The 22,795-nt window shown below is 39.1% G+C and overlaps 1 protein-coding gene across 1 annotated transcript in view; it reads left to right on the top strand.

The window, feature by feature from the left end:
- LOC119423108 (girdin) overlaps positions 1-21,915 on the top strand; it is a 27,739-nt gene extending 5,824 nt beyond the window's left edge. The window contains exons 5-29 of the mRNA XM_037690519.1: positions 995-1,053; positions 1,152-1,235; positions 1,344-1,484; positions 1,640-1,812; positions 4,014-4,095; positions 6,305-6,463; positions 6,654-6,800; positions 8,753-8,897; positions 10,037-10,612; positions 11,197-11,402; positions 11,516-11,710; positions 12,498-12,619; positions 12,707-12,848; positions 12,930-13,109; positions 13,370-13,531; positions 13,657-13,934; positions 15,365-15,508; positions 15,597-15,783; positions 15,949-16,094; positions 16,661-16,753; positions 17,488-17,687; positions 18,215-18,295; positions 18,826-19,029; positions 19,197-19,262; positions 20,807-21,915. Of these exons, the coding sequence (XP_037546447.1) occupies positions 995-1,053; positions 1,152-1,235; positions 1,344-1,484; positions 1,640-1,812; positions 4,014-4,095; positions 6,305-6,463; positions 6,654-6,800; positions 8,753-8,897; positions 10,037-10,612; positions 11,197-11,402; positions 11,516-11,710; positions 12,498-12,619; positions 12,707-12,848; positions 12,930-13,109; positions 13,370-13,531; positions 13,657-13,934; positions 15,365-15,508; positions 15,597-15,783; positions 15,949-16,094; positions 16,661-16,753; positions 17,488-17,687; positions 18,215-18,295; positions 18,826-19,029; positions 19,197-19,262; positions 20,807-21,873 (5,039 nt within the window). The 3' untranslated portion in view covers positions 21,874-21,915. The remainder of the gene's footprint in view (positions 1-994; positions 1,054-1,151; positions 1,236-1,343; positions 1,485-1,639; positions 1,813-4,013; positions 4,096-6,304; positions 6,464-6,653; positions 6,801-8,752; positions 8,898-10,036; positions 10,613-11,196; positions 11,403-11,515; positions 11,711-12,497; positions 12,620-12,706; positions 12,849-12,929; positions 13,110-13,369; positions 13,532-13,656; positions 13,935-15,364; positions 15,509-15,596; positions 15,784-15,948; positions 16,095-16,660; positions 16,754-17,487; positions 17,688-18,214; positions 18,296-18,825; positions 19,030-19,196; positions 19,263-20,806) is intronic.
- The last annotated feature ends 880 nt before the right edge of the window (positions 21,916-22,795 follow it).

The raw sequence follows: 22,795 nt of genomic DNA, 5'->3' as shown, positions 1-22,795 counted from the left end.
ACAACAAATTGCTAAATATTGGCTTAAAATAGCTAAATGATAGCTAGAAACTAAAAGTAGCAAAAAACAAACTAAAATTTAAAGTAGCAAGAGGCTAAATTGCAGAGGTTAAATTTTTTTTATTTAGATATAGTTTAGCCTTTTATTACTTTAAATTTTAGTTTGTTTTGTTGCTAGTTTCTAGCTATCATTTAGATATTTTAAGCAAATATTTAGCTATTACTGTATTATTTAGTCACAGTTTAGCCTCTTACTACTTTAAACTTTTTTTGTTGTTTTACTACTTTTAGTTCCTAGTTATCATTTTGATACTTAAATGCTAAATAATACATATAAAAGCTAAATATTTGCTAAAAGTAGCAAAAGGCTAGCTAGTAACTAAAAGTAACAAAATGCTAGATAAAAGCAGCAAAAGGTTAGCTAAAAACTAAAAGTAGCAAAATATTGGCTAAAAGTAGCATACGGATATCTAAATGCTAAAAGTAGTACAAGACAAAATAGAGCAAGTGTGCTAAAGATTTAAAATAGAACAACGATTTTGAAGGAACTGAAGAAGTTTCTATTTTTCAAAAGGGAAAATACTTGTAAATATAATGAATATTTTGAAAAGTATACAATTTCATAGTTCAGGTAATGCAAACAAAAACAGGAAAACAATAGTGTGGATGTTCTATCAACATTCACACATTTAGAAAAAGAAAAACTGAAATGTGAACATAGTTCTTGCTGGATTTAGTCACTCTAGTAGCATTTTCTTAACAAAAGGCTTTTTGTTTTGGCACATAACCTTAAAACGTTCCCAGTGTGCATGTTTTATCTTTCTGAAACTGATATCAGACTCAGATCTACACTGGCTTGTGATGGTAGGGCTTTGCAGATTTGCCTTAAAATGATCAACTATACCTTTGTTCAGTCTGACTTCATGACAGAGATCCTCCACCCTCCATTCTAAAGATCCACCTCAGTTAACTAAAGTTTTCTGCTTTTTGTGTAGAACAAAGCCTGGATGAAATGAAGAAACTTTTGCTGTTGCTGCTGGGATGTGCAGTCCAGGTAGCGCTAATATATTCATTATAATTAATATAATTAATACTGCATGCTTTGTGCTAAATACCTTTGTAAATGCTCTGCTGGTTTTGTCCTGTTTGCAGTGTGATAAGAAAGAAGAGTACATTGAGAGGATTCAGACACTTGACTTTGAAACAAAAGCTGCAATAGCTGCTCATATCCAGGAGGTATCACATTCACATTCCACAGCACTTAGTGTTGTTGTATCGTTGTGTTTGTCGAGGATCTCTCATTCTCCACAGAGCTACCTAATTGTTCTCCCTGATGTTTTAAAGCTGACCCACAGTCAGGAGAACGTGTTGGAGCTGCAGTGGTTGGAGTCTGATGAAATGCACCCAGACGAGGTGGGGACGGTTTTGAGGAACATGTCCACACTCGTCAGACAGCTTCTGGACCAGAGAGACGCACATCTGGAGGTTTAGTTTTATCTTATTATTACAACACGTTCCTTCCTGTGTTATAGTTGCAAAGGAATATCAATAAATATGAAAAGTGTTTATCAGCATCTTCATATATGAGTTTTTCTCTGTTTCTCACAACCTGTTGCATTACCATTCATTCTTCTCTGCAGACCATAGCAGATCTAATGCAGGAGAAAGAAGGAGCCTTGCTCGGTAGCCCCTCCACCCTACAGGCCGACAGCTTTTCTCCCAGCATGCAACAGCAGCAGGCAGGGACCCAGCAACACCTGGGGGTAGAGCTGGCGGACTCCAAGGCAAAGATCAGACGACTCAGACAAGAACTGTAAGAATTCAAAATTTAGGATGAAATATTTAATTTTCAGGAATAAGCTTCAGATTCAAGATATGCTGTGTATATTTAATGGAACTGAATAGTTTGATATTTAAATAAATATGTTCTGTAGTAAGTTTGCACAGAAAATTCCCATGACAACAAAAGTTTAATCATTCTGCATTAGACATCAAAACATCATACTTATAAATGAAAATAAATGGAAAATTACTATAAAACTAATAAAATGCAACAAAAAAAATCACACAAAAATACTACTATAACATAAAATTTTAATCTAATAAAAAATCCACTAAGAAACAAAAATACATTAGAATACCTAAGACTTTAACACACTTGGTTATATTTCTATTCTCAGAATATTTTAACTTTGTAAATGATGATGTCATAGCAAACATAAAGTCAGAGTTTCTTTCTTGTCATTCGCACCACATGTGGTACATGTGGTGGAACGAGATCGTGTACTCAGGGTCCCAGTTACATCCCACAATAAAACGTAAAAGAAAAACAGTAATAAATAAAGTAATATAAAAAAAAGAAAAGTTTATAGTAATAATAATATAAAAGTTAGTAATAATAAAATAAAAGTTTCTATTAATAAATAAAGTTTAAGAGTTTTACTATAAGAACTGTATACGTTGCCGTCCCATGTGATGGCATTTTACTGGAACTTTTTAGCGTTACTTTAGTGACATAAATGTATGCAGCTATTTTTTTCATAGGCGCTCAGTATTGATCTGCATCCCATTCAGTTTTATTTGTTAGAAGACTTTACATCTCTTCAAAATACAAATAAAACATGATGCAGCATGAAGATGGATGAAGTAAGCAGTTTTTTTTTTTTTCTCAAATGTACTTTATCTGAGCATCTGCAACTTTTGGCCGTATCAAAGGAAAAGTTTTTTGAAATCATAAAGTAAATACTCTAATTAGGGATGCACAATATTATTGGCATGGTATCGATATTGGCCGATATTAGCAATAAAGGGAAATATCGGACATCGGCCATTACATCAAAATAACTCACTGATATAAAAGGCTTCTGTTTTAAGTTAATTTTTAATTTAAGAAACTGTCAAGTATATCTATTAATGCAGTACTACTTATACGCTTTTCACTTGTCGCTTGTGAACAGGTTGAGTTTAGACTTGTGAAAATTTACAAATTTGCACTGTTCAAGTGTTGTCATTGTGTTAGACAGAGTAAATACCATGAATAAATTTGGCATTAAACATAATCCAAGCATCATTTTCAGTCCCTTTTTTTGGCATTTGCATTTTGGTAGCAGGCCAAACTGACAAAGATCATGCAGAATAATGTAGTAATTTAATTTTACAGCAGAGAAAGCTATGTAGTCTCTGTAAGTAGGTCTAGGGGGGGAAATATCGGTATTTGGTATCGGTTATTGGACAAATAAGTTTTAACATATTGGCATATCGAATATCAGCTAAAAATCCAATATTGTGCATCCCTAACTCTAATATCTGTCATATCTCATACCAGATATCAAGTAAACAGACACGTGATTTTTCTCTTTGATTTTATCTTTTCACAAAACAATCACTTTTTTGATTTTTTTTTTTCACTTTATGGATATTGTAATAAGAAGTTAAATCGTGTGGACTCTTCCTCTCTGGAGCTGCCAGTAGAGAGTGAATGAGAGGCAGCGAGAGAGATGATCCAGGATAAGAGATGCCCTGCAGAGTTTGGCCCACATTGTTGCCTGCTTGGCAGGTTTCGCTGCTGTGCTCTACCACTGACCCACATTTGCTTTGCATTTCATCACACACATAGACCCACACACGCATTAACTCTGATCCAGTCAGGTCTCGGTTCCACTGCTTCTCTGGTGTTTTATCCTCTCTTGTTGGAAGAATAAAGCATCCAGATTCACAAACAGTTGCCTCTAAGCAAATAATTTTACACTGAAACATCAGGCAGAGCTGAACTCTGGACTTTATATAACCTGCTCTTCTACGCTTTTATGCACGGTATTTAAAATATCAGTAACACAGCAGTATATGGAAAAGAGGATAAAATAGTTTTCAGTGAGCTGTATGGTGGAAGTTTTACATCATATATGTATCTTTGCCTTTAATATTTGTGGCACCAGCACTAACAGCCTTTTCCTTTTGACATTATCTTTGACACCAACTTCTGATTATATCGCTGCGCTGTTCATTCAACCCCAGAGAGGAGAAGAGTGAACAGATGCTCGACTGCAGACATGAGCTGGAGAACATGGAGACGGAACTGAAGAGGATTCAGCAGGAGGTACAAAGTCGGAAATAAACTAAATCACAATGTTTAGCAAAAAGGTTACGTTCTAACTTCTTACCCAGACTGCTAATACAAATATTTTTTGCTTCAATTACTAATGACAAATGCAATCCTTGCTCACTCACCAAGACAAAATTAAACCTTAAACATTTTGATTTAAATAGCAGGATTGATTTTTAAATCTTGCAGCTTAGATTGCCACATCAATTAGTCTGAATCTTATCGGTTCAGCAACCACTTCAATACGTTTTTTTATGTTTACAGCACTCCAGTGTCAATAAATCATGTGTAGCTAGGTAATGAAACGGGCCCTAAATATTTGATTGTGTTGTTTGAATACAAGTGGATTAGAGAACATCAGCCTGCTGCTGTGACCTCAGCTTTATGCTCGAGCATCAGCTGACTGTTGAAAGGTCAGCATGTGTCGTTACAGCAGCGTACGAGCTGACAGTAACGACCGACCAGCGCAGAATCGATCTGCGTCTCTACGTCAAGTTTAGCACATCACCTTATGGATCTTTCCTTGAACTGCTGGTCATCAGCATAATGACTGCTTCGCTAAAGGTTTTTAATGAAGTTGTTGAAGTTTTGGATGCTAAGGACTTTATTTAGACCTGTCCAAAACCTTTGATACTTGCGATCATGACATCTTATGCCACAAGCTCTCAGATATTGGCTTCTCAGATCACACTGTTGGCTGGTTCTCAAACTATCTCTCAGGTCAGAGGCAATGTGTTCGGCATAACGGTACTTCATCTAGCTACCTAACGGTCACTAATTAATGGTGTGCCACAAGGCTCAGTTTTAGGTCCCGCTCTTTTTACAATTTATGTAAATAATGTAGGTCAAACCATTCCTGACACATCCTTTTATGTCTATGCCAACAATACTGTTGTTTATTGCTGAGCTAACACATTTGCCAAGGTTTTCCAGCTTCTACATCATTCAGTCAGACTTATTTAATCTCAAACTGGTGCTAAATGCTGATAAAACCAAAGAGAAGTTGTTTTCAAACAGAACGTTGGTGCCAGCAGTTCTTCCTCCTATCTCATCCATGCATGGTGTTCCTATTGAGTTTGTTGATTCTTACAAATACTTGGGAATTTTGGTTGATGCACCATCTATCTTTTAAACCACATGTCAAAAACTTGATAAAGAAACTGAAATTATAACTGGGTTTCTTTTTCAGAAGAAGCTCGTAAGCACACACCAGTAGAATGCACCCTAATCTAGCCATTTCGGACCTTGGAAGTACCAGTAAGACAAGAAAAAATAGTCTGCCTGAATAAATCAACAATTATATCTGAATCTGACTCCCTAGATGGCCTCAAAACAGACCGACTTATCAATTTCTCCTGGGAAATGTGTAAACTAAGGAAAAGCTTTGTCTATCGCAATCCCCCACCCCTTATCTTCTGTGGAGGCTTATCAGAACTGTGCCGGCTGACCATCATCTTATCAGGACAATGGACTATCTGTTAGTGCTTCATGGACCGCCTCGTCGTCAAACGCATACGACTAACCTGTATAAATAAAGGTTGAATGAATCAGACAGAATGCTGATTTAAGGCAGTTCTTCTTTAGGGTTTTTAAACCAGGGAGCCACATTCTTCGTTTTATACATTATATTAAATACAAATAGTGACTGTAATTAGTGCCTAAAAATAAGTATGTGTCACATCTCACTTTGATATATTTAAGTAAGTGTCAGATCAGACTGTAAATAGGTTATGTATGTAATATTTGCAATATTTTGACCTTTAATTGTCACTGTTGGGTCCATGAGTGACGGTGGAGGAGTTAATTCATTGGTGACTACTGAGCTCACATGTAACATCTTGTGCAGACCCAGAGAATTAACTTCTTTTTTTTCCAGCTCTGAGGTTAATAATGCAAAAACAAACTGAAACTAACACAATCTGACAACTGCACACAAAACGTTTATTCAGGAGTTTTTTGTTAATCACTTGCGTTCCACTTTAAAACAAGACTGACAAAAGCTGTCAGGAAGCAAAACCGTAGTAAGTTGAGAAACTGAATCAGTCAGAGTGGGAATGTCCTTCCTTAAAAAAAAAACCTGTGTATTTTCTGTGATTGTAAAAAGTACTTAGCGCAGTTTCAAATTATCCTGTGTATTGCGATACTTGAAGGGAATGAAAAAAATACTGATGTGTGTTTATGTTACCTTTTAAACTTGAACTAGAACTCCCAGCTGCTTGTTGCCGCTCGTGCCGCCCGCACCTATCGTGACGAGCTCGACGCCCTGAGAGAGCGAGCCATCAGGGCGGACAAGCTGGAGAGTGAAATCGGACGCTACAGGGAGCAACTGCACAAGATGGAGTTCTACAAAACCAAAGTGGAGGTTGGAGATTTTGTCAGTTACTCCAAGGGCTTTAACTTTGACTGCACATACTAGAACAATCTAGAAAATGACATTGATAAAACTGTTCTTTATTGTCTGAAGTAAAATGTACAGATAAAATATGCCAAATATTTTCCAGAGTAATTTTTATTGTTTGGGATGAACTGTATGAATCTCACTGGCATGTCAGGAGCTAAAGGAGGATAACAGGGTGCTGCAAGAGACCAAAGAGGTGTTGGAGGATCAGCTGGAAGGCTGGAGGGCTCGGACAGATAAAATCCACCTTCTGGAGAAGCACAGTTTGCTGCTGAAGGCCCGGATTCATGATATGGAGCAGGTCAGACATGTACACTTTTTTTTTTTTTCATTTATCCAGGTAGTCTCATTGAGACTCGAGAACTCATTTTCAAGAGAGACCTGTTTAGGGAGCAGATGGGGGTTAAGGGCCTTGCTCATGGGCCCAGGATGGAGCGAATGAGGGTGGGGGCAGGTGTGGGTGCTTCACCTACATCACCCACATTTTTGATGTTGTCAGTGCCGGGGCTTGAACCGGCGATCTTCCGATCACAGGCCCACCTTCTCTAACCTCTGCGCCACCACTCCCCCAAAAAAGGATGATACTAAGTGCACAATGCCAATGAAACTGAAGGAGAAGGACACAATGTATTTAAAAAGATTTAATAAATAAGATTTTAATTGAATGGGCATGTAGTTCTTACGCTAGGTGTATTTTCTTCCTGTACTTATGATGCTAGTTGTGTGAATGTTTATGAAGCATTCTCACTATTGTGATCCATTTTTCTTCCGTACGTTCTTCAGCATCTTTCTCTTTCCACAATTTTTGTGCTATTTCAACAAATCAAAATGTTCAGCCCTTTCAGGACAGTTCTGCTATGACTTTGGGTATTGGTGCAACTTTAGCTTTTTGAAATATTTTGCCTTTTCTGCCACTTTTTTCCTTGTAGAAAATGAATTGAGTTCATTTTACATCCTTCAGATCTTTAGATCTGTTGACAACCTTTTACTGCTCTACTGTTTTCAGCTACTTTCAGCTAATTTCAGCTGTGGTTTTTTTTTCAGCTTTTTTGTGCACCTTTTAGATTCTTTCTGCTAACGCTAACTACAACATTTTTGTGCTTCTTCTAACTTCTTTTTGCTAATTTCAACTTGTTATGCTCCTTTCATCTAGTTTCAGCTTTTTCTGCTTTCATTTACTATTTAGCTGTTTTTACGCTAATTTTAGCTTTTTCAGCAATTTTCCACATTATGTCCACTCATTTCAACATTTTTAAGCCTAATTCAGCCAAAATGTGCTGTCTACCACTTCCTTCTAGTAATTTCAGCTTTTTTCAGCTTTTTTAGTATTTACTTTTCAGTTTTTTGCTTTGTTCAGCTTTTTTCCGATAATTTCCACTTTTTTGTACTCATTTCTGCTTCTTTCAGCAAACAGCAAACTTTCTGCTTTCTTCTGCTAATTTAAGCTAGTCTTACCTTTTCAGCTACTTTTTTTAGCATTTTTTAGCTGTTTTCAGATAAATTCAAGTTTTTTTGTGGTGATTTCTTTCTTTTAGTTTAGTTAACTTCTTTCTGCTAATTTCAGCTCCATTCAGCTTTTTTTCTGATATTTACTATTCAGCTGTTTTTGCGCTAAATTTAGCTTTTTCAGCTAATTCAACATTTTAAGCTCATCCTTCCGCTTCCTTCTGGTAGTTTAATCTTATTTCGGCCTTTTCAGCTACTTTTCAGCTACTTTTCAGCAATTTTTTTTTCTAAATTCAGCTGTTTTTAGCTAATTTCCTAATTGTTGTGCTAATTTCTGATTTTTAAAATCTAATTCAGTGAATATGTGTTCTTTCCACTTTCTTCTGCTAAGTTAGACTTGTTCTTCCATTTCAGCTGCATTTCAGCACTTTTTTTATAACTAATTTCAAAAGGCAGCATGATGGCTCAATGGTTAGCACTGTTGCCTCACAGCAAGAAGGTCCTGGGTTCAATCCCCAGTATAGACCTGGGGTCTTTCTGTGTGAAGTTTACATGTTCTTCTCGTGCTTGCGTGGGTTTTCTCCGGGTACTCTAGTTTCCTCCCACAGACCAAAACCCTGCACGTTAGGTTGCCTTCAGGCCCAGGCCTCCCTTGCAAAAGAAATCTGTGATCTCAGTGGGATTTGCCCGGTTAAATAAAGGTTAATAAATAATTTCAGCTGTTTTTCAACAAGTTCTTCAGCAATAAGCATTCACACTACATTTTCGCAGGAAATGCAATTCATCTAGTTTGTGATTTGGTTTTAGGATAAGGAATCGGATATAAGGTGCATTAAGGAGCTCCAGGAGGAGAATCTGGCTCTTTGTTTGGCACAGAGGAGGAGCATGGAGGAATCCCAACACCTGGGCTGGGAGCTGGAGCAGCTCTCCAGGAGCACCGAAGCCCCCCATGGTGAGAACAGTAGTACTCTATAGCCATATGTATAGCCAACAGATGTGTTTTATCATTGGATGCAGCTGTTAGAGACTAGATGCTATTACAAATTGTGAGAAAATGGGTAAATATTTTTAGTTTCAAGCTCACTGAATTCTTGGTTTGCAACCAAGCCACCAGCGAGTCATGTGGTTGTGCTTTGTAAGAGGATACGGTATTTAGATGGGTCTGATATTTCAACACTCATCTACTCTTTTTGTTCCCATCACAAAACGAAAATACATAATTGGAAATACCGGTACCTTCTGTCCGTCCGTCCGTGCATGTTGTGAACATGACAACTTAAAAAATCAGTGAGGTACCGAATTCCATTTTGGTTTGTGTCTACATGTAGGCGTAAGAAAGGTTCCTTTTGAAAACTGAGTTGTCATGTCACAATCAGACATGGCTGCTTATATGTATACATGTTAACATTGTGAGCTGGATCACTTGAAAAATAAACAATGTGCCAAATTCCATTTTGGTGTGCAGCTGCATCTAGGCATGAAAAATTTCCGGCTGCCACTTAAAATTCAAGATGACCTGATGAACGTTTCGTCTTTCATCCAAAAGACTTCATCAGTCTGAGGAGCCACAAACAAACTCAGTCTTATAAATAGCACTGTCACATAGTGGATCAAACAGTTTGGTGGTGCCACAGCTGACCACCGAGCTACTGCAGACAAGCGTATGTCATATTTAGTTTCTTCTAATTACTGGGTGCCTGAAAATTATTCTATGGTAGCCAAGGCCACTATTAGCCACCCTCTGGCTCTGTTGTTGCACCTGGTCATGGATAAAATTGCTCCCTTCACTTACCAGAATCCATCACTGCGCTGCCTGGGACATGAAAAACAATTAATATATAAACAAACCTACCTTTGTTCTTATACACAGAGTCACACCTACCCACTAGAATATATTGCACCTAAAACAATGTTTACTTACACTCCCTGTTCAGTTCCACTCCAGAAAAACTTGAAAAACCCATCTCGAACACTACAAGCATTTATTATATTTACGACAGGGGACATTGTTTACCACTTGCAATCGTTACATCTGAGGTGTCCACCTTCTTTGCAGCAAAAGTTAACAGTGGTTGTATATTTTTTCTAAAGGACAGCAAACTCTGAGCGAAGAGGTCAGTGAGCAAACACGAAGTCAAATACTGAAGCTGGAAAAAGAGAACCAAAGTTTGCTGAGGATCATTGAAGAGCTCAGGACAAACTCCAAATTCAGCATGCACTATGAGGTGTGCAGCACCAACAACTCTACCTCTTCAACAGAGGACTCCTCCAAGATGCAAACCTCCTGCTCAGTTACAGAAAGCCTTCCTGATGTGTACCGCCACAATGCACTATCACAGAATGGACACTCAAACTGTCATCAAGAGACTGTTGCAGAAAACCTGGAGGGAGTCCACAGCGAGATCTTTCTCACAAATAATCCAGAACATTTCAACAAACATCTTTCAGATTTGGACGTTTTGCAGAATACTAACAACAAACTACATTGTGTTGTTGGATCAGATGATCACTCCTACAGCTCAAAGAGCAGCAGTCCTTGTCATGACATCTTCACAGATCTGCCTGCACGTTCTTCTTACTCCATCAAGCTCTCAAAGCGACTGGAAGTTAAATGCAGGGGTCTGCACACAGCTAATCAGCAGCTACAAACTTCCCTTTACAACGCCGGTAGGTCCTGTAGATCAATTAACCAATACATATAAAGTCAAATGAGACATATGTTACAGATTAATAAACTATCTCAGATTAATAAACTATCTCAGATTAATAAACTATCTATCTATCTGTCTGTCTGTCTATTTATCTATCCATCATGTTCTATCTCTCTATTTCTCTATCTATCCTTCTTGTTCTATCTATCATCTATCTATCATCTATCTCTATCTATCTATCATCTATCTCTATCTATCCATCTTGTTCCATCTATCTATCTATCTGTCTATGTATGTCTATCTTTCTATCTCTATCTATTTATCTATCTGTATCTGTCTATATCTGTCCATCTCTCCTCTATCATCTATCTATCTATCTATATCTATCTATCTATCTATCTATCTATCTTATCTATCTATCTCTATCTTTCTATCTCTATCTTTCTATCTCTATATTTATCTATCTATATCTGTCTATCTCTATCTATCTATCCATCTATCCATCCATCCATCCATCTATCTATCCAAAAAATCCATCTATCTGGTTGTCTGTCTCTATCTCTCTTTCTTTCTCTCTTTTACTCTCCTTTGTCTTTTGAGAGCGGAAGGTTCAGCGTCTGGAGGCAGAAGTTCATGAGCTGGAAGCTGAAAACCAGACTCTGCAGGCATCCTTAGAAGATCTTCGGCTTTCTGCGAGACGCTTGGAGCAGCTGGAAACAGAGAAGCAGAACCTGGAGCGTGAAACCAGCGCTCTGGAAAGAGACAAGAGGCAGCTGGAGAAAGAGAATCGACGGCTCCGGCAGCAGGTAGAAAACTGTTTTTATGATGGACACTGGTCAGTTTCTAACACAAGGCTGGATATTAAAACTTACACTGTTTATTGTTTGAATGACTTCTTGTGTATCTTCATCTGTTTCAGGCAGAAATTCAAGAAGCTAACTTAGACAACCGTAACGTTTCCATGGCTAGCTTGGAAAGAGAGTTTCGTTTCCTACTGCAGGAGGTGGAGGGTTTAAGGGAAACTTCAGGGAGGGTCAAAAACCTCGAGAGCAACAACAGAGAACTGACCAAACAAATAGCTATTGACCAGAAGACCCTGGCAACCCTCAGGCAGGTGAGGACAGACTGAATACATTATTTTTGTCACTGTAAGGGTATTTATCTTGTATGCACATGTTTTAGTCTTCACTGTGTTTTTCACTTTACAAGGAGCGCTGTTTTACATTTCTAATCAAAACCACAAGTTTTCCATTTGCTACATTTGCATTTAATATGATAGAAAGTAGAAAAATAAAATTTGACAGCATTATCAGCAAATTACAATTACTAAACTAAATGTCATAGTTGCAAAAATGCCTTACAAGCTCATTTAACATATGGACCACACATTTACTAATTAAAGACACATGTTTATTCTGTCTCATCATCTGATTAGGATGATTTCCTTAAAATTAATTCAGAAAAAATACATTTATTATTAGAAAGCAGAAAAAATGCATTTTCTTAAGCAAGGACGTCGTTAAGAAGAGTACTCTAAATACATTTAATGGCTAAATAATGCTTGCATTAATTGTCATGTTTGTTAAACATTTTTGTTTAGTTATTCTAAATATTAATTAGCTCAATATTCACGGTGGATCAGCTCCTCCAAATCTGAGGGCATCAGTTGGAAAAGGGTGGATTGCCCTCTTCAGGTCGAGGGTGAGGTTCTGCCTCAAGAGGAGGAGTTCAAGGTTTTGTTCATGAGTGAGGGAAGAATGGAGCGTGAGACTGACAGACAGAGTTATTTCTTTTGACTGAAAGTCTTGAACCAACCATTTGACTAGCTTAACGTATTAGCCATGTTGCAAGTAAGAACAAGAACCTAATAAATGTAATTGTGTCATATTGTCCATCTTCAGGAGCTGGTGAGTGAGAAGCTAAAAACCCAACAGAGTGACACTGAAGTGGAGAGGCTGAGCCATGAGCAGGAGACCAAAGTCCTTAACCAGGAGAGTAGACAGCCTGAAACACCAGACAGCAGGTGCTTACTGCTCAGAGCTGTTGGTCTCATTAGACCAAGTTTTTTTTTGTTTTTTTTTACATCAAATCATCTTGTTTCATCTTACAGCAGGTTTAAGATGCTGGAATCAGAGCTGGAGTCATCTCTTAAAACCTCTTTGCAAATTAAAGATGACAAGATAGCTGCTCTGGAAGCTCGTCTGCAGGAATCATCCTGCCTCAACCAGCAGCTGCGTCACGATCTGAAGACTGTAAGTCACGGGGGAACGTTTTAACCTTCAGGTCTGTTACATTCTCAAGATCCAGGTGTTCTAACCCTCTTCATCCCACAGATGAAGCTGAACCATGAGGCTTTACAACAGAGGCGGCAGGAAGAAGAGGAGTGGACAACATCGAGCTCCAGCCCTCCAACAGAGACCAGCAGGTCCATGACTGAATGGCTGCGGGAGAATCAGGAGGCCACCAAGGAGCTGCTGCAGATTAAAGACCGCCTCATTGAAGTGGAGAGAACCGTAAGATCGTGTTCGGTCTCCTCATTTGGATGAAAATTCATTTGTTATGGTATAGAATTTCCTATAATGAATGGATTTAGCGACAGAGTTCTGATTATTAAAGGGTGACTACATTAATGAAGCTGTTGCTGGTCAGTAAACGGACCTGCTGGTGCTTTAACGAGTTCAAAACAAGTAAACAAGTGTAGTAAAGAGTGAAGAAAATTAATTGTCCTCACCCACTCCTGCTTCATCTGTTTCCTCTTGTTCCTCCTCTGCAGAATGCGACACTGGAGGCAGAACGTGAGGCAACGCAGAGTCAACTGAAACAGCTAGAAAGTCAGTCTGCAAGTCAGCAGGCTCAAATCCTCGCCCTGCAGAGGCAGGCTGCTTCCCTTCAGGAGAACAACACAGCTCTGCAAACACACAACGCTAACCTGCAGGTGCCACTACTAAACTAAACTGCAATAATCTTCAGACAACAAGTTTTAGAATAGTCTGTGGTAATCCCCAATCCACTCAAGCTACTGTATTTATGCTACATTCATTCACCGGCTGTCCTCGCCAGGTGGAGAAGTCGACATTGAACTCGCAGAGCGCCTCCCTCATGGCCCAGAATGCTCAACTGCAGCAGCAGCAGTCCGGGGTTGAAAGTGAGAGGGACGGCGCTGTGCGGACTCGTGAAGAGCTGCGCAGAGCTCACGAGCAGCTGTTACGAGATCACGAGCGTCTGACGGTTCTGCACGAGCGCCAAGCCATGGAGTATGAGGTCCTGATGGGCAAACAAGCCTGCCTGAAAAACGCCCACCGCACACTGGAACTGGAGCACCGCACGTTACAAGACAGGTAGGTGGGACGAGACACGGGGAGGTGCCTTTGAAACAGGAACTTTTTTCTAAATCCTTTAATATGTACAGGTATACATCCGTTCAGTCTTACAGTTGAATTTTTTGTCAAACCCTATGCAAAAGCTTTTCATGTGTGTTTTTACCACCTGTATTTCACATGGTCGCTGGCTATATCTCAGTCAGTTTTACAAATACTGAGGTCAAATCTGGTGTGGTCGTAGCTGAGATTGATCCCCAACTTGTACTCTGATCACTGACTGGTTGAGAGCTGTGTAAAAAGCTTTGCCATTATGTGAATTATACATATACTGAACTAAAATTTAGTGTAGTAGTAGCTACAGGAGTAGTACTAGCTAAGATAGGCCTGTGGTCAGAAGATCGCCGGTTCAACTCCCGGTACCAGCAACATCAAAGTGTGGGTGGAAAAGGTGAAGCACCCACACCTGCCTCCACCTTCATTTGCCCCACTCTGGGCCCCTGAGTAAGACCCTTAACCCTCATCATCTGCTCCCACGGGTGCTCTATGGCAGCTCTCTGCTCCACACAGAGGGCTGTGGTAGCTCAGTGGTCTGTGATTGCATCAAGAAGGGCGTCCGGCGTAAAAATAATCGCCGAGTCTTCGTGCGACTTCGTTCACTGTGGCAACCCCTGAAGAAGGGAGCAGCCGAAAAGAATAAAATAAAATAAAAAGTAGCTGAAAGTCATTCGCAGCATACTCCTAGCAAAAACATCACTAGATCAGGGTCTGCAGCTCTGGAGCCACGTGCGGCTCTTTGGTTCTTCTGCAGCGGCTCTTTCAAGCTTTGACCAAAACTGACATAAAACTGAATGTTATTGGTTGTTATATAAACAACAATAAAATTACTAATTTTAACTGTTTTCCTGTCATTTCTTTTGCAAATATGTAAATACTGGGTATAGTACAAGGAGTAAAACATGCTCACTTTTATTTTATGCTTTATTTCTATACTTCTTTTTTTTTCCCCACAATTCGAAAAATTACATAGATCTGCATAGTTCATAGTTTTTATTAATTTAAAAAACTAACCCCCCCCCAATTGTAAAAATATAAATAAATGTTAAAAATCATTAGCTATTTTTTGCTTTATAATGTCATCCCTAGTGGCCACAAAAGCCCCCTCCAACAAACCTAAAGTGGCCCATGGGCCACCAGTTGATAATCACAGTTGTAGCAGGTTGTTGTGGCTCTGAACACTTTTAATTTAGTGAACGAAGGCGTAAAAATGGTTCTTTTGATCATAAAGGTTTCAGGCCTCTGCACTAGATCATGTGAAATATTGCATGAAATTGTGTTTTGTTTTGTTTTGACCACATCAGTTCCATCATTTCCTAAAACAAGATGATCTGGTGGCAGGCAGTATGCTAGGTCTCTAATGTCGGTGTCTGTGTCCGTTGGGATCTTTTCAGGTACAACAATTTATTGCAGCAGCAAACCAAGCTTGAGGACCTGGAGAAGACTCTGAAGGAGGATCAGATGAGGATGGTACTGGAGAAAGAACAGCATCAGACAACAACAGCTGAATGCGGCAGACTGCGGGATGAGAAAGACTGGTAGAAAAACACAAACATCCACAAGCACTGGAGCATACAACCAGATTATGTTTTAGTATGTTGTTATTGCTGCGTGTTTTATTTCAAGGCTTAACCAGACGTACCGACAGCTTCTGAATGACAACGAGGCACTGACAGAAGACCACAAGCAGCTCAAGAGCCAGCTGAATGGGTCCAAGCTGGAGCACACCTGGCTGGAGGCGGACTTTTCCAAACTCAAAAAGGAGTTTCAGGAGCTGGACATCACCTCCACAAAACTCAGCAACCAGTGTGAGGTGAGGTCATGCAGAATGCTCCCAAGCTCTTAAATAATGTTACAATACTGATAAAACTAACGTTGGTTTACTTTCTGGTGGCTCTTTTAGCCGAATATAAAGATTTCCATACAACTTTATGTTTTTATATTTATGTTTATGCCTACCTTTCCATGTGATTCTTAGTTGCTGGGTCAGTTGAAAGGAAACCTGGAGGAAGAAAATCGTCACCTGCTCGCCCAGATTGAGACACTGATGTTACAAAACCGCACCTTGTTGGAGCAGAACATGGAAAGCAAAAATATGTTTCATGTTGAAGAGCGACAGTATATGTAAGACCCACAATAAAACAAAGCCGACTTCAGTATTTGCTATACAGTAGTCTCTTGTTTATCGCAGAGGATCCGTACCCTGAAGACCCGCGATAAGTGAAAAACCACGAAGTAGCGAGGGACTACTGTACTGTATTTGCATTATGTTGTATTAAAAAAAAACATATAATTATTTTAAAAAATGATCATAAATAAGTACATTTAGGTTTATAATGAACACTTTTGTTCCTCTTTAAACCTGCCAATCAAAAGGGATAGAGTTCAATAATTATTCTATGTTAAAAAAAATAATAATAACAAAAAACTATAACAATGAAATGAACAAGTTTTACAAAAAATGTACCAAAAGTCTCTGGTTTAATTTTTTTTTTTTTTATCTGTTTCGATCTTTTTTTTTAAAACAATGCATTGACAGTTGGCCAAAATTTTCCCAAACACTAAAACTAAGATATTTATGTTTGTTGTTTGAAGCCTTCCTACAATATTAAAAATGAACAGACACATAAATTCCACAGGTTTTAACAAATAACCTAATATTATGAACATTTCTTTCTGTGTTTGTTCAGTGACAAACTGAACGATTTGAGGAGGCAGAAGGAGAAGCTGGAGGAAAAGATCATGGACCAGTACAAGTTTTATGAACCTTCACCTCCTCGCAGGTGTGTAACCTGTCACAGTGTCATCCTCTTCTTTTTTACAGACAATAAATTCTAAGTTTAAATTGTCCATTCAAAACCAAAACGCCTGAACGGTAAAGTTGTACTTTTTAAAAAAAAAAGAAGAACTCCAAAAATATGTGTGAAGGGTGGAATGTGACAAAATTAAATAAATAAAGACATCACGTGTCATTTAATTATTCAATACATCGTTAAATCATTAAACATACAAGTAATTAATTAAATGTCCCATGAAATAAATATATATTCATATAAAAGAGCAGTATTTATTCTTAGCAATAATATTTTTATGGGTAGTTGTCAGTTTTGTAATATGTGTATAAAATTTCAGCTTTAAAAGTGTGGAAGAGGATTAGTGCCACAGTGATTTTATTTTTTTTATTTTTTTTTTTCAGAATTCTGAAGTTAGTCATAATTCTGATTTTAATCTCAGAATTCAGATATTGTGAGAAAAAAGTCAAGATTTTGGTTTTAATCTCAAAATTCTGAGTAAAAAAGTAAAAATTCTGATATTAAAGTCAGAATTCTCAGAAAAGACTGTATTTTAAACAATATAAATTCTGACTACCCCAATCCTCTTCTATATAAAAAGGAATATTTATTCTTAGCAATAATATTTTTATTTCAAACCTGAATATCAGCCCTCTTTATTTTCATTTGCCAAGTTGGCCGGTTATGTTTATATTGTTTTTCATTCTTCCTGAATTTGCTCACAGACGTGGAAACTGGATTGCTCTGAAATTCAAGAAGCTAATCAAATCCAGCAGCCGTGAGCACGCATCGGAAACTTCAAACCCAGCTGCCGCCGAGCCCCAGTTTGCCTCTCAGGACCTCGGCTCCTTCATTAGCTTGGACGGATCCGGAGGCTCGGCCTCCACCTTAGCAGGTGAAGCCACGTCGCAGCTGCGTCACAGCAGTGAGTATGACCTTCTGAAACTCATGAGGTCATCTGTCACGAGCAGATGATTCAGACGTTTGCTCGTGTCTGATCCAGGGAGGCATCAGTGAGTCAGCTGTCGTTTCATCTTCAACCACAGCCGCAGTCAATTCACAGCCATCTTGAATCAAGTTAACTGTAAAAGTTATTCAGTTGTAGAGGTACATCCAAAGATTTCTACAAGTTTTATTAAAATCTGTGCAGTGATACAAGATCATTTGCTAAAAGTCAAACACCGCCAGCCTTCGCCTTTTGGTTTCAGGTGATAATAATTCATTAGGATTTCTTGACTGATCGTTTTTTTCATCCTGTTAAATCAAGTAAATATTACATCTCATGTCCAAAAACTCATCCAGTGTGTCTCTTTGTTTATCTTCCCTGTGTCTCTTGTCCATTTGTATTTATTCTCTACTCTCTTCACCGTTGGATTCCCTTTTCCCCTTGTTTCTTCCTGCCCTCCCATCACCATATGTCTGCGTCTCGTGGTCACACTTTGCCACAAAAAGCCCCCTTGAAAAAGTTTCCCCGTTTGAGAAGCAGGCTAAAGAACAGAGACAAAGTCAAGTTCCTCTTCCGTCGTTCCATGTGTAAGAAAGACTTTGATCCTCGTATCTGCTTCTGTTGTCACTGCTACCTTGTCTGTTATGCTCACTGCACACATTTCTGCGTTGCCTGTGCTTTATCCTGCTTTCTCAGCTGTGATGCTGTCAAAACACCAGCTTAACATGCATTGTTGTCAACGATCCTAGTGAGTTCATCAAAGCCAACATTTCATCAAACTTGACCCAATCAGGACGAGTTATTTTCAACAGCGTTCAAGCTTTAAGCGTTTTGTGTTTCTGCTGTTTTAAAGCAGATCCCTGATGTATTATTAGAACAGCTGAGAAGAAGAATGCTGCATTGCAGGAAAACACTGATGCTGCGTGAGCTTCGCCCCGCCAGAAGCTCACTGCAGTCCGGGGAATCCACAGTTTCAGAGTATAAATCTGTGCTGCCCAAAATTAAAGGAAAACAATGGATTCCTCGTAATCTTCTTGGCCGTTTCACCTGTCTATCCCCCCCCACCCCCACCCCCACCCCCCATCCACTTCTTCCATTCCTTTCACCATCAACGTAGCCTTGAGCAGCTTATCCCACCCTTCAGCCTCATCTGAGGCAAAGCAGGAAGGGTCAGAGGCCGACGTGGAGGAAGACCGGCTGACCTCATCCTTCACTACCTCCATTTTATCCCTCCTTCACCATCCCACCGCTCTGCCATCCAAACATTTCAACAGCTCCATCACTGACACTGCTCCAGATGTTTCTGCGCTGTGGGTGACAGGTAGAGGCAATTCAAACACCACTCGTCCATTTCCATTCATTCTCATCAATGCCAAAGTAGAATACGTTGGAAAAACTATAACAACCCGGGCATGCTTTTTTGTTAAGCAGTTATACTGTCAGCCACTTTATATCTACAGAAGTGATTTCTCATTTTATGCCTTGCAGACAAAGATTCGAATGTTGGCACTGTCCCATCTGGATGCGAGGACGGCGACGAGCTGCAGAATCACGGTAAATCCTTCTGGACATTTGTTTAGAGGATTCAGTCGGCATGCAGATGTGTAGCCAGCTCAGGAATTAGGGTCAACCCGTCAAACTGCAATCATGACCTTATTTTTAAATTAATCTCTTGGCTGCTCACAGAGGCCAGCAACTGGTTCAGGAAGACGACTCTGCTGCTCCCTGTTGGCCATAAGAAATATGATACAGCTAAAAGATGTTTTAGAAAATAAAATTTAATGATTTATATAATTAGAGATGCACGGATCCACTTTTTTTCACTTCCGATACGATACTTGAGATTGATACCGATATGTTACAGAAAAACAGTGTTGATTTAACTTAAAACATTTGTTTTTTAAACACAGATGTAAATGTACTGAATTACAAATTTATTGAAAGTTCTGCATCAGTACAGCAAACTTATTAAACACACAAAATTTGTTCAGTCGGTGCAATTGTGAGTATAACATCCAATGTAAAATAAATAATAATAAAGATACTGAAAGTGACAAAAACAATAAGTTGACAACTTTGGTTAAACGTGAAAAAAAGAAACTTCAACAAACCTTTCAAATGGTTCAGGAATTCTTCATATAATGTCAAATAAATAATAAAGGAGCTAAAATAAGATGAAGAAAACAATAGGTTCACTAGCTTGGTTGGCAGATAAATAAACAGCAATCAGCTCCTGTCCTGATGGATCGTCACGTTGTCAGTGATACCCGATCTAGAATTTTTCAATACCTGTACCAACATTGATACTAATATCAGATCTGTGCATCTCTACCAATACACGATCGAGAATTTTTTGATAACGATACTGCTATAGGATCGGTGCATCTCTATAACAATATTTTATTTACAGTGGAATATAGTAAATATATCAAATGTTGAAATTAAGAAATGTTGAATGTTATGACAGTAACACTTCCCAGAAAAGTTGGAAGAGGGGCAACAAAAGGTTGTAAAAGTAAGTGGTGGTATGAATGAACAGCGGGCAGATACACTGGGCTAACAGGAAACAGGTCAGTAAGAGGACCGAATATAAAAAAGAGCATTTTAAAGTGGTCGAATCTCTTAGAAGTAAAGATGGGCTGGGGCTCACCCATCTGCAAAAGACTGCAGCTAAAAATAGAAGTACAACTTTAAAATAATGTTCCTCAGTGGAGAATTGGGAATATTTTGAATGTCCCATCATCTACAGTTCATATTATCATCCTAATTTTAAAATTTGTCACACTATTATGGGCAGCTTCCACATCTGGAAAGGCTCTACCGATGCAGAAATGCACATGCAGGTTTCAGACAACATACTCCCATCTTGCAACAAATTGAGCAAAGATCTTTCAGATAAGAATGGGACGAGGTTCCCCTCCAAGAACTCTAGCAGCTGTTTAAGCTAACCATATTTAATCGTTAATAAGATGTGTGTTGATGGAATTTCAGTTCATTACATTCTGTTCTACATTTCTCATTTATATTTTACACAGCTTAGAATTTTGAATATTTTGTGTTATAGATTTTTTTTAAATGTGATTCTAATTTCTTTCCAGGGCTGGATGCAGTCCATAGTCGAGCCCAAAGTGAGAGCAGCGGTGAGCTTAGCTTGAGCTTGGAAAATGAGCCGTGGTCCAACGGCAGCAGTCCTGTCCAAAAGCCCCCATCTCACAACTCCTCCACCCTGCAGCCACCTAGTGATGCATCCACCCCCCAACGGCATACACAGCTGCAGCACAAAGAGAAAACTTCTGCTGGGACAGCTGCCCACATCCAGAGCTCAGATACCCAGCCTGTACAAAAAGAGAAAGATGTTGTGTTGGCTCAAGACTTCTGGCTCACAAGAGGTACTAAAACCATCCGTAGGGCAAAAGGCAAGGTGACACGCCGCTCATCAGACACAGGAGGTGTTAGCAAAATCAACTCAGAGCTTAATGGGATAACCCTAAAAAATGAAACCACTCGAGCTTCTGCCTATTCCCCAATCACAGTGCTGTATGTTCAGGGGAAATCCTCCTCCATGTCTGGCTGCCTCAACTGCTTCTCCACCCCTCTCATAAAAGAAGGGCAACTGAACGAGTTCAGGTCCCCGAAAGGCCTGCCCCGTTCCAGCAGCGTCATTTCCACAGCAGAGGGCTCGTCTCGACGCTTCAGCGTCAGCAGCGACTGCAGAGGGACCATTAAGACCGAGCCTGCTCGGGTTTCTGAGGAGAACGATGCACAAGAAGAAACACCGGATCTGAGTCAGGAACGAGGCTCTAAGAGCAGCGAGCCGGAGCTCGTCCCTCCCGCTAAACCTCCAAGAGATCCTGCCGTTGTTCTCACAAAGCGCCACAAATCTCCAGTGCAGGAGTCGCTTCTTGGCTCCATGTTCACTTTTAACTCTGTTTTCTCAAACACGATCTTCAGCGATTCTGAGGTCGCTGCGACGACTAGCCTAGACGTCCTGGACGTCGGTCAGACGTTTCTCTCTCCAAATCCATCGCGGGTGCAAAGCGCGCTCGTCGACAGCGAAGAATCTGCTGAGAAGACGCCACAAAGGCTGCTTACCTCTGAAAATGAGCAAAGTCAAGCTGAGGAGCGTGCAGCTGGGTTTACTGGAAAGACTCCTACAGTCGCATAGAGGCAGACGTCATATGCGCTGTGTAAATAAAACGGTTTTAATCACATCGATACGAGCACACCTTAACGTGACCTATGTGTTTACGCTGTTCCCTGCAGACTACCTGATTGTAAAGTTATTTTAGAGGTATGTTTATTTTAAAAATATGTTTAGTTTATTTGTGGTGTGTCATTCTGTTCTAGTAGTTTTAGTTTGTCAATGGATATTACTCAGCCTCTGTGGTGCGTGTCCATTCTGGCTCTCCTAAAAAAGATTAAAATATTTAACTGAAGTAGTGATATCCTCTATGCTAGTGAATACTTTGCCCACCATTGCTTTGCCAGTTTGACCACCACGTTTTTGTTGTTTGTGTTTTCCAAACTTGGTCCCTCAATTTTGATTAATGCACACCTCTTTTTTTACTCACATTAAATCCTTAAGTTATTACATTTTATGCTTATTTGTGAGAAAATGTGCATCTTGTGAGATAGAATATATACCTGAATGCTATTTTCCCATAATAAACAAATAGTTTATGTAAAATGTTTTTTTTTTGTTGTTGTTTTTTTTTTTCAATGTATACATGTAAAACAGAAACTTTAGTCAACATATCACAAAACATTAATATTTACAGGTTTCCAACAGGTAAACCATTTGGCCAAGTAAACAACAAGAACATAAAATGTGTTTGTAAATACATAAAAAAAGTAAGAAGGAAATGAGAACATCCACTAAATTTTCTTCGATGATAAATAAGTTCAACAAGCATCAGTAATTTCAAGTATCTCAGATTCGAAGGAAAGCAAATCATAAAGATACACTTGTCTTGTGAGATTTCTGGGCTGATGTGGTCACAACCAGACACTCTGCTTATACTCGAGAACTTTATTTTGATAATAAAAAATAATCCACAACTCTTAAAATCATGCAATCAAATGAAATC

Source organism: Nematolebias whitei, chromosome 16, assembly GCF_014905685.2.
Source record: "Nematolebias whitei isolate Nwh7 chromosome 16, NemWhi1, whole genome shotgun sequence".
Lineage (NCBI taxonomy): Eukaryota > Metazoa > Chordata > Actinopteri > Cyprinodontiformes > Rivulidae > Nematolebias > Nematolebias whitei.
The sequence above is the reverse complement of the archived record's forward strand: the minus strand, read 5'-3'. Positions and strand labels throughout refer to the sequence as shown.